The sequence below is a fragment of the Procambarus clarkii genome, chromosome 28 (genome assembly GCF_040958095.1).
Source record: "Procambarus clarkii isolate CNS0578487 chromosome 28, FALCON_Pclarkii_2.0, whole genome shotgun sequence".
NCBI classification, from domain to species: domain Eukaryota; kingdom Metazoa; phylum Arthropoda; class Malacostraca; order Decapoda; family Cambaridae; genus Procambarus; species Procambarus clarkii.
This window is the reverse complement of record NC_091177.1, coordinates 43,385,622-43,400,560: the sequence shown is the minus strand read 5'-3', so window position 1 is coordinate 43,400,560 and position 14,939 is coordinate 43,385,622. Positions and strand designations below refer to the sequence as shown.

General features: G+C 41.1%; 1 protein-coding gene across 1 annotated transcript in view; it reads left to right on the top strand.

Moving 5' to 3' along the window:
- The window catches only part of LOC123755068 (uncharacterized), a 155,299-nt gene that overhangs the window by 127,628 nt on the left and 12,732 nt on the right, over window positions 1-14,939 (top strand). The window contains exons 2-3 of the mRNA XM_045737540.2: window positions 10,805-11,155; window positions 13,523-13,656. Coding sequence (XP_045593496.1) covers window positions 10,805-11,155; window positions 13,523-13,656 — 485 coding nt within the window. The remainder of the gene's footprint in view (window positions 1-10,804; window positions 11,156-13,522; window positions 13,657-14,939) is intronic.

Below are 14,939 nucleotides of genomic sequence, written 5' to 3'. Positions count from 1 at the left end.
GTGACAGCTGACTAACTCCCAGGTACCTATTTACTGCTAGGTAACAGGGGTATTCAGGGTGAAAGAAACTTTTGCCCATTTGTTTCTGCCTCGTGCGGGAATCGAACCCGCGCCACAGAATTACGAGTCCTGCGCGCTATCCACCAGGCTACGAGGCTCCCTCAACGAGGTGTACAGATTCCTGAGCCAATTGGGCTCTATCATATCTACACTTGAAACTTTGTATGGTGTCAGCCTCCACCATTTACTTCCTAATGCATTCCATTTGTCAACCACTCTGACACTAAAAAAGTTCTTTCTAATATCTCTGTGGCTCATTTGGGCACTCAGCTTCCACCTGTGTCCCCTGTGAGTGTGCCCCTTGTGTTAAATAGCCTGTCTTTATCTACCCTATCAATTTTTCTGAGAATTTTGTACGTGGTGATCATGTACCCCCCTAACTTCTGTCTTCCAACGACGTGAGGTTTAATTTCCGTAGTCTCTCCTCGTAGCTCATACCTCTCAGCTCGGGTACTAGTCTGGTGGCAAACCTTTGAACCTTTTCCAGTTTGGTCTTATCCTTGACTAGATATGGACTCCATGCTGGGGCTGCATACTCCAGGATTGGCCTGACATATGTGGTATACAAAGTTCTGAATGATTCCTTACACAAGTGTCTAAATGCCGTTCTTATGTTGGCCAACCTGGCACATGCCGCTGATGTTATCCTCTTGATAAGGGCTGCAGGAGACAGGTCTGGCGTGATGTCAACCCCCAAGTCTTTTTATCTCTCTCTCTGACGCTTGAAGAATTTCATCTCCCAGATGATACCTATTATCTGGCCTCCTGCTCCCTACACCTATCTTCATTACATTACATATGCTTGGGTTAAATTCTAACAACCATTTGTTTGACCATTCCGTAAATATTGCCGGAACAACCGTGGACATCTTCAAGAGAAAACTGGACTGTTTTCTAAGAGAAGTTCCGGATCAGCCGGGCTGTGGTGGGTATATGGGCCTGCGGGCTGCTCCAAGCAACAGCCTGGTGGACCAAACTCTCACAAGTCGAGCCTGGCCTCGGGCCGGGCTTGGGGAGTAGAACTCTTAGAACCCCATCAAGCTGGTTCAGCTTGTCTAGGTCTTCTTGAAGCCTCAAACAGTCCTCTTCTGTCTTAATCCTTCTCATAATTTTGGCATCGTCAGCAAACATTGAGAGAAATGAATCTATACCCTCCGGGAGATCATTTACATATATCAGAAAGAAGATAGGACCGAGTACAGAGCCCTGTGGGACTCCACTGGTGACTTCACGCCAATCTGAGGTCTCACCCCTCACCGTAACTCTCTGCTTCCTATTGCTTAGGTACTCCCTTATCCACTGGAGCACCTTCCCAGCTACACCTGCCTGTCTCTCCAGCTTATGTACCAGCCTCTTATGCGGTACTGTGTCAAAGGCTTTCTGACAATCTAAGTAAATGCAGTCCGCCCATCCTTCTCTTTCTTGCTTAATCTTTGTCACCTTGTCGTAGAATTCTATTAAGCCAAATCAGACAAGATTTACCCTCCCTGAACCCATGTTGGCGATTTGTCACGAAGTCCCTTCTCTCCAGGTGTGTTACCAGGTTTTTTCTCACGATCTTCTCCATCACCTTGCATGGTATACAAGTCAAGGACACTGTGTGTGTGTGTGTTGTACCCAATAGTCGACGTTGTCGAAAATAGTCGAAATTTTCCTGAAATATATTTCTCCAACAAATTTTCTTATGGTATGATAAAGCTCTCCATTACATTATATGATTTAATTTTTCTTAATTTGAGTAAAAATTATCATAGCAATTTAAACCAAACGTAATGAAGCCTACTTAACCTAATCTAATTTAACATAACCAAACATAACTAATTCATATTTCAGATATATTAATAATATTAGTAAAGAACCACGTTGGAAAGAAATATTTGAAAATAACTCAAATCGCTCTGCTACTAAGCAAATCAGCCCTTGCCTAATAGGCCAAGTAGTGCCGTTCTGGCTATCAGCGTTTGCCGACGATGTAAAGTGAGAAGATGAACCAGACAGAACTAAGAAGAACTGGAGAATGTTCTGATGAACATGAATCACCCAATCATCACTTGGTGTGTACCATCTCCTCTCCCTCCTCGCCATCACCCCAAGACAAGTAAACGAAGACACTCAGGTTTTCTTTACCAAAACATTGGAAGGACCTGCTAATGTTACTGATAATACCATTGTAATTATCATTGTAATACCATTGTAATCATCATTGTAATACCGTTGTAATCATTGTAATACCATTGTGATTATCATTGTAATATCATTGTAATCATTATTGTAATCGTTATTGTAATTATCATTGTAATACCATTGTAATTATCATTGTAATACCATTGTAATCATCATTGTAATACCGTTGTAATCATTGTAATACCATTGTGATTATCATTGTAATATCATTGTAATCATTATTGTAATCGTTATTGTAATCATCATTGTAATACCGTTGTAATCAGCATTGTAATACCATTATGATTATCATTGTAATATCACTGTAATCATTATTGTAATCATTATTGTAATCATCATTGTAATACCATTGTAATCATCATTGTAATACCATTGTAATCATCATTGTAATATCATTGAAATCATCATTGTAATACCACTGTAACCATCATTGTAATCATCATTGTAATACCATTGTAATCATCATTGTAATCATCATTGTAATACCACTGTAATCATCATTGTAATATCATTGTAATCATCATTGTAATACCATTGTAATCATCATTGTAATACCATTGTAGTCATCATTGTAATACCACTGTAATCATCATTGCAATACCATTGTAATCATCATTGTAATACCATTGTAATCATCATTGTAATACCATTGTAATCATCATTGTAATACCATTGTAATCATCACTCGAATATTACCTAATGAATCCTTATGTGAGAGAGTCCGTCAGTGACCAGTTGTGTGGACCACACTAACTACCTGCCCTAACTACCTCCAGACGAGCCACTCATCAAGTTAACTTAACTTGCCCGAGTTAATGCCATTATTGACTTAAGGGGCAGCTGAGGGCCTCATATTAACTCGACTGCATCTCTCCCAACAATCAAACAATGGTTTAGCAGTACTACCAACATTAAATAATGGAGGTGCTTTATTATTATTAATAAAACAGCTTTGTTATAACTATGTTCTGATTTGCATGATTTCATTGTATAAAGTCAGTTGATATAGTCCAATCAGAGTATATAATGAAGCGTCATATTGACAATGACTGCACGGGGTTTTCTCCCTTGTGTTGCTGGACATAGGGATGAAAATGTAGTAAATGTGGTTTGATGCGTCCATATATGCACACTTAAGGGCACGGTGAGCCCTTAAGTGGTGACAGTGTTGCCTCTTATGGTGTTGTTTACTACAGAGGTTACCCGGCGGTGCCCGGGATACCCTGTCACTACCCCCAACCCTCTATTACACCCCCTCTTCTTCCCATCCACCTCTCGCTTCAACCCCGAGCAGATAGAACTTTCCATTAATATTGAATCTGAAGGGGTACCCGGGGATACCCGGGACTCTTCCCCCATTTTTTTCCACCCTTTCAGCACTCTTCTCGTCTGCACTCCCCATTCACCCACTCGCCCCCGCCTTCCCTTTAGTCCCCACTTTGTTTCTCTAGTCGTTTTGCCCATCTCATCTTCCCCCTCTTCCTTACCCTCTAACTACAAGACACTGAAACTCTATGGGAATCACACTAATTATTTCAGACTTGACTTAATGAAAATCACTTGGGGCCTCTCTATAAATGATAATAATTCCTAACATATTTAACCTAGGCCGATTCCCGCCCTGCCTATGTACGTTCCGTACCCCAGACTATTTTCACTGCAAAGTTGAGGGAGACTAGCCCTAAACGTCTGGCCTCGAACCTTGGACAGACAGGAAAAACGAGATAATCAAACATTCTCTTTTAAAAATTTACATTACTGTTCCTATTTTCCTTGCAGAAAACGATCAAATTGTGAGAGGCAAATGCCTGGAGCATAAATTAAGGTATATATATATATATATATATATATATATATATATATATATATATATATATATATATATATATATATATATATATATATATATATATATATATATATATATATATATATATTGGTGTATACTGGCAGCAGGTTTTCTTTCAAACATGTTTCATTGAATATGACCGCATATTCTGTATTTATTATTTTCTGGTTTAGGGCTTCTATCCCTCTAACTATTTTCTTAGCATCAGGGCTTAATTGAAATAGGAGTTCTCCAAAACTCATTTTCGTACTTTTAAGGTGAAGAAAAGAAGTGATTTACTATAGAGTGTATTACACTTATTTGTATAATTTGCACGACGTTTCGAACCTCCATGGTTCATTCTCAAGTGAACAGATCTTACAATACTAGTTGATTTTATACCCGCATTAGGTCAGGTGATAATACAATGAAGGTGAAAACATGGGGGGATACGTAAGGGATAAACATAGGGGCTGCAGAAGGCTTATTTGGCCCATACGAGGCATCTCCTATCTAAACACAAAGATTAATCCAGTGTAATTGGCCTGTTATGTTGGACATTGTCTTCTGTGTTGGCATCGATATGTTCTTGTCTTGTCCTTACTCTCATGGTGGGTAGAGTAAATAGTTCCGTGATTTGGGTGTTCATATATATATATATATATATATATATATATATATATATATATATATATATATATATATATATATATATATATATATATATATATATATATATATATATATATATATATATATAGTTACTGGAGGGGTGTTGGCGTGGTGTGTAATACGGAAGATGTAATATTATCATGGTGTTATTACAAATGTATTTACACAATAAACTCTGAATGCCATTTTACTGAATTTACGCGGAAATTCTATTGACGTTGAGTTCTTCATCACTGACATAATTATATAATACAGAAAGTTTACAATTTGGTAACAACAACATTATTTCAAGTATTTTATTTATAAATATATTTTCGTTTGTTGAATATTTGAATGCGTTAAATTAGTTACGTTAGTTACGTAATTATTAATACAATTTGCATGGTGGCAGGCAGAGCGTGACGGTAGCAAGTGTCTGAAACTAAAAAATGGTGTTACACTTGTTTAAATGGACCAGTATTGCATGTAGTGTGTTCGGTGCATACATATATATTGTTTGTGTGTCTGGCGGCTGTTCGCTGCCTCGCTCGTTCACTAACAATTAAACACTCGACTGGATTTGGCCCGAGCGCTCCGGCCATGTAATTTACCAGCCTAATATTGCTTTCTCTGTTTCCTAGTTATTTTGGGTCAACACTGAAAGGCTTGACTTAAGCATGGGTGGAATCACCTCAGCTTGTGCTGTCCCGTGAGATGTTAATATGCCAGGAGAGTTACCCGGCGGAGCCCGGGTCTCTCTCTCTCTCTCTCTCTCTCTCTCTCTCTCTCTCTCTCTCTCTCTCTCTCTCTCTCTCTCTCTCTCTCTCTCTCTCTCTCTCTCTCTCTCTCTCTCTCTCTCTCTCTCTCTCTCTCTCTCTCTCTCTCTCTCTCTCTCTCTCTCTCTCTCTCTCACTCTCTCTCTCTCTCTCTCTCTCTCTCTGAGTGCCTCAAGGCATTAACGGGAACCTTGATTCACTGAGTATCGTCATAAAATAAGCCTTACGGCTCAGGGTGGCAAATGTCTCGCCCTGGTGGCCAGTTTGGGTACTAACTGTCCCTTGCTGGGTCATTGTTTCTGTGTGGTGTCAATGGTATCTGTGTGGTGTCAATGGTATCTGTGTGGTGTCAATGGTATCTGTGTGGTGTCAATGGTTTCTGTGTGGTGTCAAGGGTATCTGTGTGGTGTCAATGGTATCTGTGTGGTGTCAATGGTATCTGTGTGGTGTCAATGGTTTCTGTGTGGTGTCAATGGTATCTGTGTGTTGTCAATGGTATCTGTGTGGTGTTAATGGTATCTGTGTGGTGTCAATGGTATCTGTGTGGTGTCAATGGCATCTGTGTGGTGTCAATGGTATCTGTGTGGTGTTAATGGTATCTGTGTGGTGTCAATGGTATCTGTGTGGTGTCAATGGTATCTGTGTGGTGTCAATGGCATCTGTGTGGTGTCAATGGTATCTGTGTGGTGTCAATGGTATCTGTGTGGTGTCAATGGTATCTGTGTGGTGTCAATGGCATCTGTGTGTTGTCAATGGTATCTGTGTGTTGTCAATGGTATCTGTGTGGTGTCAATGGCATCTGTGTGGTGTCAATGGTATCTGTGTGGTGTCAATGGTATCTGTGTGGTGTCAATGGCATCTGTGTGGTGTCAATGGTATCTGTGTGGTGTCAATGGCATCTGTGTGTTGTCAATGGTATCTGTGTGTTGTCAATGGTATCTGTGTGGTGTCAATGGTATCTGTGTAGTGTCAATGGTATCTGTGTGGTGTCAATGGTATCTGTGTAGTGTCAATGGTATCTGTGTGGTGTCAATGGTATCTGAGCGTTGACCACGATAGTACCATCACACACAGGCGTCAGAAGCATCCTGAGAGTTAAACAACTAACGTTTCCATAGCCGTACTGTGAATATAAAGTACTGTGAAAATACGTGACATACTGTGAATATGAAGTACTGTGATAATACGTGACATACTGTGAATATGAAGTACTGTGATAATACATGACATACTGTGACACATGTCGTGAAGGAAAATTTGACTCATATGAATTAATGGAAATAATGATACATTCAAGAGCTATGAAGGACTCTGCACCTCTAAATGTGAAAAAGAGGAAAACTAAATTGAGCAGATATTGAAATTAAATCCATGAACTAGTACTTATAGATTTCAATAATAGTCAATGTGACATGAAACATTGATAAGACTGTATATTGATAACATTGATAAGACTTAAGAAATTAAGAGTCGACTTCACTCCTCAAATAAAAATGGGTGGTAAGTAACCATTAAGTCACTAACACTAATACTCCGATGCTGGTTCATCATCAGAAAGAACTCTGGCTATGGTATTATGTTATTGTATAATGAAAAAAATGGAGGTAAATTCACACTATTTAAATAAAAATGGAAATGTTCGTTTGTGCATATCCGCTAATCTCCGAAAGTTCTTCACCGATTACTGTGAAATTTTGACACAACGTTGCATTGGAATAGGTTCGTCTTTTTATATACCTACTATATAGATGCCACCCCTGTGACAGGTAAAAACATGCGTTTTTGAAAAACAGCGCCATCTGTTGCACATAAAAGCAACATTCACGCTATACTAAATATGTCATGAATTCCATTTCAATGTTTCCGATTGCACTGATAAATTTTATTTTCATAGATTTCGATTTATTTTATTTTTTATTGAATTATTTTGTGACATTGTGTTGGAATTCAATTGTGTTGTTTACCATACCGTTCATTTCATAAGTATAAGTATAGATGCCACACCTGTGACAGGTAAAACTATGCTTTTCTTGAAAACAGTGCCATTTGTTGCATATAAGAGCAACACACATGCTATACTAAATGTTACAATTCCATTTAAATGTTTCTGATTGCATTGATAAATTGAATTTTCATAGATTTTGATTTATTTTCATTTTGATTTAATTACTTTGTGTGAATTGCGTTGGAATTGAGCTGTGTTGTTTACCATACTGTTCATTTCGTGAGTATAGTTTATTTTTTTAGTTTTTTCATATTTTCATTTCTTTTTTTAGTTTTTTCTTATATTTCAGTGATGGGAACATCAGATCACTTGATGTTCCCAATTTTCTGATGGGAACATCAGACCATTTGGGAAGGCATCAGACGAGGGAGTGGGGGAATGGTGGAGAGGACGAGAGGACATAAGTGAGGGATAGTGGGGAGGACGAGGGGACAAGGGAGGGGATAATTGTGGGGAAGGACGAGGGGACGGGGAGGAACGAGGGGATGGGAGAATGGAGAGTGGTGGGGAGGACAAAGGGACAAGGGAGTAGGGCATGGAGAGAAGGAAGAGGGGATAGTGGAGTGGGGAATGGTGGGGAGGCCGAGGAGACGGTGAGGGGGAATGGTGGGAGGACTGGGGGACAGAGAAGGTTGCTGTGGCCGGGTACTGCTAGTAGATTATAAAGATAAATGGGAAATATAAGTAAATATCAAATGGCGATAAAATTGTTAAATAAGACTGATCCTATTAAAGATCAACAATACACTACTGGTTAGTTCTACAAATAACAAGATATAACAGTTTAGCTGTTTAGAAGAGATAGAAACACGATACAAAGGCGACGTGTCACTAGGCTTGTTTTGCCATGCAGTCTGGTGTCACGTGGAAGAAAGACTTATCTTGTCTCGCGTCGCTCCGATACAGGCTGATATAATAGATTTGTAAAACACTGCCTATCTCGTGATTAATTTGCATCTGTTTCTAACTATATGGAGGGTTTAGTCCAAATTGGGACTTACTTCGTATTTAGAGGAGGACCAGCAGCGTAACGACAAACAAGCACCTAAAGTTGTTGTAAAGAGCTCTCTACTTGCACTACTAAAACTTGCACTACTATAACACATTTGCAATACTAAATATGTCACGAATTCCATTTCAATGTTACCGATTGCATTGATAAATTTAATTTTCAAAGATTTCTATTTATTTTAATTTGTATTGAATGATTTTGTTACACATTATGTTGGAATTGAGCTTTGTTGTTTACCATACCGTTCATTTCATAAGTATAAATATATATGCCACACCTGTGACAGGTAAAAAAATGTTTTTTTTTTTTTAAAGAGCGCCATCTGTTGCACGTAAGAGTCATCCACCCTATATTAAACATGTTACAATTCCATTTCATTGTTTCTGATTGTATTGATAAATTGAATTTTCATAGATTTCGATTTATTTTAATTTTGATTCAATTATTTTGTGTGACATTGCATGGGAATTGAGCTGTGTTATTTACCATACCGTTCATTTTGTGAGTATAAGTATAGATGCGACACCTGTGACAGGTAAAAATATGCATTTAAAAAAAAAAACAGCGCCATCTGTAGCATTTAAGAGCAACTCAAGCTATACTAAATATGTTACGATTCTATTTCAATGGTTCCATTTTCATTGATAAATTAAATTTTCATAGATATCAAATTATTTTCATAGATAACAAATTACTTTCATAGATATCAAATTATTTTCATAGATATCAAATTATTTTCATAGATATCAAATTATTTTAATTTGATTTAATTATTTTGTGTGACATTGCAATGGAATTGAGCTTCATATTTAGAGGAGGGCGAGCAGCGTAACGACACGCAAGCACCTAAAGTTGTTATAAAGAGCTCTCTACACCCAAAATAATGTTAGTTAACCAATGTGGTGCTTGCTGAAACGATCGTATAATCGTTGTAGGAGTCACTGCGGCACCCAGACGCTCGCTGATGCCTGCAAGTCCTCTGAATGGTCCGCTAAATTGCGTACTCCGTGCAGCCTGCACCGGTAACATGGTCGCCTCTCGATGGAATCTCCTGTGCGAATGTCGGCTCTCCTCTCTACCCTGTACCCCGTCTAGTCTGCGCAGGCGCGAAGCTCGCCGTAGTAAAACGGAAAGTTCCTCTCCTAATGCAGGTGATGAGTCACAATAACGTGGCTGAAGTATGTTGACCAGACCACACACTAGAAGTTGAAGGGACGACGACGTTTCGGTCCGTCCTGGACCATTCTCGACTGAATCGACTTGAGAATGGTCCAGGACGGACCGAAACGTCGTCGTCCCTTCAACTTCTAGTGTGTGGTCTGGTCAACATACTTCCTCTCCTAATGATTATTTTCTTTAGTGAGACGATAAGACTGGGTTTGATAATATAAGGAGGTGATCTTATGTATATTCTCGTCATATAATGATTAAGATGAACAAATTCACATAGACGAGAAATGGAAGAATAATTTCATTCCTCCATGATAGGCTGTGATAACAGAATATTATGATTAATTTGTGATCTTTCGCTGTTAACTCTAATTGAAGTGATCACTGGTTTATATATTATCATTCAATGGTTCTTAGCAAGAATACTGATACGTACAGATAATAAAATTTAATTCTCTGAAATGTAGATGTTATCTGTCCTCGACGAATTTGCTGACGCAACCGACACGCAGTAGGAAACTTTCGGCATAATATTGCGCAGTATCAGAAGACATGATTATGATTAATCTACAAGTTGGTAAACTACTATTGTTAATACAAGAAGTCTTCTTGATGTACTAAAAGGGGATGAATAAATTTTGAATATTTACAACAACATACATGAATATACCTACTATGAAGATACATTCAATACTATCAAATACATGACCTACCATGAAAATACAAGTTCATACTATAAAAATACAGGAGCCATACAATCCTGAAAACTCACAAGCTTTCAGGATGGAATATTCAAAGATCATATTCCACAAGTTGTATAGTTATCAAACATATTCCCCAATTAAATAAAATAAAAATTTTATTTGATAAATAATTATAAATATATATAATTAAATTTACACACAATTTCAGAACATTATTAGTATAATATTAGTTTAAAATTAAGTCAGAATATTTGCATCAAACTTATTGATTATAATAATACTGTCTGGAATTGTTTTCTCTGCCATATTATATGATATATGAGATATATGATATATGAGTCATATATCTCTCAGAACCTGGGGTATATATGTGGATTTGACCACACTAATGTTATGCTTGTGATGCACTTACAGAGGTGGTTGAGGGCCTCCACATCACCAAGGTGCACGTCCCGACGCCCGTGGCCGTGGGGAAAGGCGGAGTGCTCGAGTGTGAGTTCGTGGACGAGGGTGAGAGCATCTACGCCCTCAAGTGGTACCTGGGCCTGGACGAGTTCTACCGGTGGACGCCGGCCGAGACCCCGCAGGTGAAGACCTTCCCTGTGAGGGGCGACCCCCTGGCCGTCGACACCGGCGCCTCCCACAGGGGCAGGGTCAAGGTGTATGACGTCACTCTCGGCGCCTCAGGGGTCTTCCGCTGTGAGGTGTCGGCTGAAGCCCCTGACTTTCACACGGAGTCTGACGTCGCCACCATGGTTGTTGTGGGTGAGTGTAGTGCCACCATGGTTGTTGTGGGTGAGTGTAGTGCCACCATGGTTGTTGTGGGTGAGTGTAGTGCCACCATGGTTGTTGTGGGTGAGTGTAGTGCCACCATGGTTGTTGTGGGTGAGTGTAGTGCCACCATGGTTGTTGTGGGTGAGTGTAGTGCCACCATGGTTGTTGTGGGTGAGTGTAGTGCCACCATGGTTGTTGTGGGTGAGTGTAGTGCCACCATGGTTGTAGTGGGTGAGTGTAGTGCCACCATGGTTGTTGTGGGTGAGTGTAGTGCCACCATGGTTGTTGTGGGTGAGTGTAGTGCCACCATGGTTGTTGTGGGTGAGTGTAGTGCCACCATGGTTGTTGTGGGTGAGTGTAGTGCCACCATGGTTGTTGTGGGTGAGTGTAGTGCCACCATGGTTGTTGTGGGTGAGTGTAGAGCCACCATGGTTGTTGTGGGTGAGTGTAGAGCCACCATGGTTGTTGTGGGTGAGTGTAGAGCCACCATGGTTGATGTGGGTGAGTGTAGAGCCACCAAGGTTGTTGTGGGTGAGTGTAGAGCCACCAAGGTTGTTGTGGGTGAGTGTAGAGCCACCATGGTTGTTGTGGGTGAGTGTAGAGCCACCATGGTTGTTGTGGGTGAGTGTAGAGCCACCAAGGTTGTTGTGGGTGAGTGTAGAGCCACCATGGTTGTTGTGGGTGAGTGTAGAGCCACCATGGTTGTTGTGGGTGAGTGTAGAGCCACCATGGTTGTTGTGGGTGAGTGTAGAGCCACCAAGGTTGTTGTGGGTGAGTGTAGAGCCACCATGGTTGTTGTGGGTGAGTGTAGAGCCACCATGGTTGTTGTGGGTGAGTGTAGAGCCACCATGGTTGTTGTGGGTGAGTGTAGAGCCACCATGGTTGTTGTGGGTGAGTGTAGTGCCACCATGGTTGTTGTGGGTGAGTGTAGTGCCATCATGGTTGTTGTGGGTGAGTGTAGAGCCACCAAGGTTGTTGTGGGTGAGTATAGTGCCACCATGGTTGTTGTGGGTGAGTATAGTGCCACCATGGTTGTTGTGGGTGAGTGTAGTGCCACCATGGTTGTTGTGGGTGAGAGTAGTGCCACCATGGTTGTTGTGGGTGAGTGTAGTGCCACCATGGTTGTTGTGGGTGAGTGTAGAGCCACCAAGGTTGTTGTAGGTGAGTGTAGTGCCACCATGGTTGTTGTGGGTGAGTGTAGTGCCACCATGGTTGTTGTAGGTGAGTGTAGTGCCACTATGACTGTTGTGGGTGAGTGTAGTGCCACCATGACTGTTGTGGATGAGTATAGTGCCACTATGACTGTTGTGGGTGAGTATAGTACCTCTATGACTGTTGTGGGTGAGTGTAGTGCCACTATGACTGTTGTGGGTGAGTGTAGTGCCACTATGACTGTTGTGGGTGAGTGTAGTGCCACTATGACTGTTGTGGGTGAGTATAGTGCCACTATGACTGTTGTGGGTGAGTATAGTACCTCTATGACTGTTATGGGCGAGTAATTGATATTACTTTAAAATCACAGAATTATTTCATTCTTTATATTGCATTTTTCTTTCATTTCCAAACTAAACAAATTATTACAAGAAATTTCACTTGATTTTTCAGTTAAAAATTAAAGTATTGTAAATAAGCAGAAATCGAACACTTTCTTTCCCGTAAACAATATATTTTTCGCTTATTGTCTGAAAGACTATGAAAATATTCTCCACCTCTATATTTCATTATTTTTTAACTTAACATCTAAGTGATTTGTTATTCTAGGGACTCCCTCGGGGATGTGTATTCAGAGATGTGTAACACTCTTCTCGGTGTATATTCACAGAGTATACTCTTGTCTGTGGCTATGTTCAGTACTAAAGTATACTTGTAGATTCATCAGCAAGAAACTGTTGTTGATTGTGTTTGATTTCCTAAGACCAAAGAGTAATTTATAGGCATGTCTCAACGATATGTGACATGTGTCAAAAGCTCTACCTGTCATGTGTGTCATGCAGTGATGACACGACTCATGACAGTGACAGGTCGTGTGTCCATGATACTTGTGTCATCTGTAGTAATTATAACAGTTGGGTGGTAGTTTTATGTATTAATTTTTGTCTGTGTGGTGAATTGTTGTCATGTCACTTTTTACTGTCATGCACTGTGTCAATAGCTGTTGTATCATGGCACACAGTCACATACTGTATTACTGTAAGAATATGATAATATACCCATGAGTATTCACTCATCTCATTCCTTGTAAATCTATTTCTGAGACGATTTTTTTGTTTATAAATTCCTAACATCTATTAACTTGGGTTTCACGCTGCGTTCGTGTTATGCCTCTTGCTTACTTGTCTCCCCGATGTCTTATGACAGACTTGCCTGACGAGGAGCCGAGAATCATGGGTGCTGGGATGAGCTACCAGATCCACGAAGACGTGATGCTCACTTGTTCATCTCTAGGGTCCCAGCCTCCAGCCTCCCTCGCCTTCTTCGTCAACGAGGAGCCGGTACAGCCACCCCCTCGTTCCCCCTCAACTACTCTAAGGGCCGTAGCCTCATTAACCTGTGTCACCCGGGGGTCAGATTTGTTAGCCTCATCTAATGTTCCTCACAGCCACTGATTCCCTATTAAACTTTTACGTCAACCGTGACTATTTTTATGTTTTTTTTTATGCAAGAATGCAAGTTAAATTACAATAACTACAATAAAACAACAAAGGAAACATAGTAACAAAGCAAAACACAAAAACACCGGCCAGAAGGACCGAGAGAACAGTACAGCAATTAGCATAACTAGAGAAAAACAGCAAACCTCAAGACAAGAACATAACACAAAGAGAAAACAATGTAAACAAGCAATCAATGAACAAAACATAATAACACATGAAACAAAACAAACATAATCATCATAACGTACAAGTAAGGCATAAATATAACAACATGAAATTGAACAAGAAAATCAAAATATTCATAAATAAAAAACAGGGCACAATAACATCATAAAACAAACACATAAACAAGAACACTCACATCTAACCACCGGCCTCGCAACAAAGGGAGAGGCACGAGCACATAACACAAGTGGACAAACATACAGAGGGGCACAGCACTTCATAAAGCAAAGAAACAGGTAATCAGGGGACATACTTGCCCGGAAACCGGGCCCGCGGGAACCGTACATGGGACGCTTCCCAGAGCAACCACCGCCAAGGGGGTGGTTCCCAGAGCAACCACCGCCAAGGGGGTGGTTCCCAGAGCAACCACCGCCAAGGGGGTGGTTCCCAGAGCAACCACCGCCAAGGGGGTGGTTCCCAGAGCAACCACCGCTCATCCACAAGGGAAGCCATAGCCTCCGGAACCATGGAAACAAACACCCTCAAACAGGGGACCCAGATGGTATTACTGACGAGGCGAGTAGTCGCCACACGTCCCCACACGCCGGGAATCTGCCCAGCATGAAAGCAGTGCGGTTCATCAGAGAGCATTAACTCGGCAATCATTGTCCCGTGACCCGGTGGCATCACAGACGCCGGCAACACGTCCTCCAGGTCCCCAACGCGCAACCTCTCAGGAGCGAGCTTGACAGAGGGCACTACCGCAGGGGCACCCGCGGCCACGGGCACCGGACGGCGCGCATCCTTCCGTAAGGTAACCACCAAGCCACGCCCAGGACCAGCATCCATACCATCCCCGACAGCGGAAGCCACCATACCCCACTGCGGAGAGTCCCCTGGTGGCGAAAGAACGAAAGGCACGTCCGAGACACGAGCACCAGCACCAGCAGGCACAT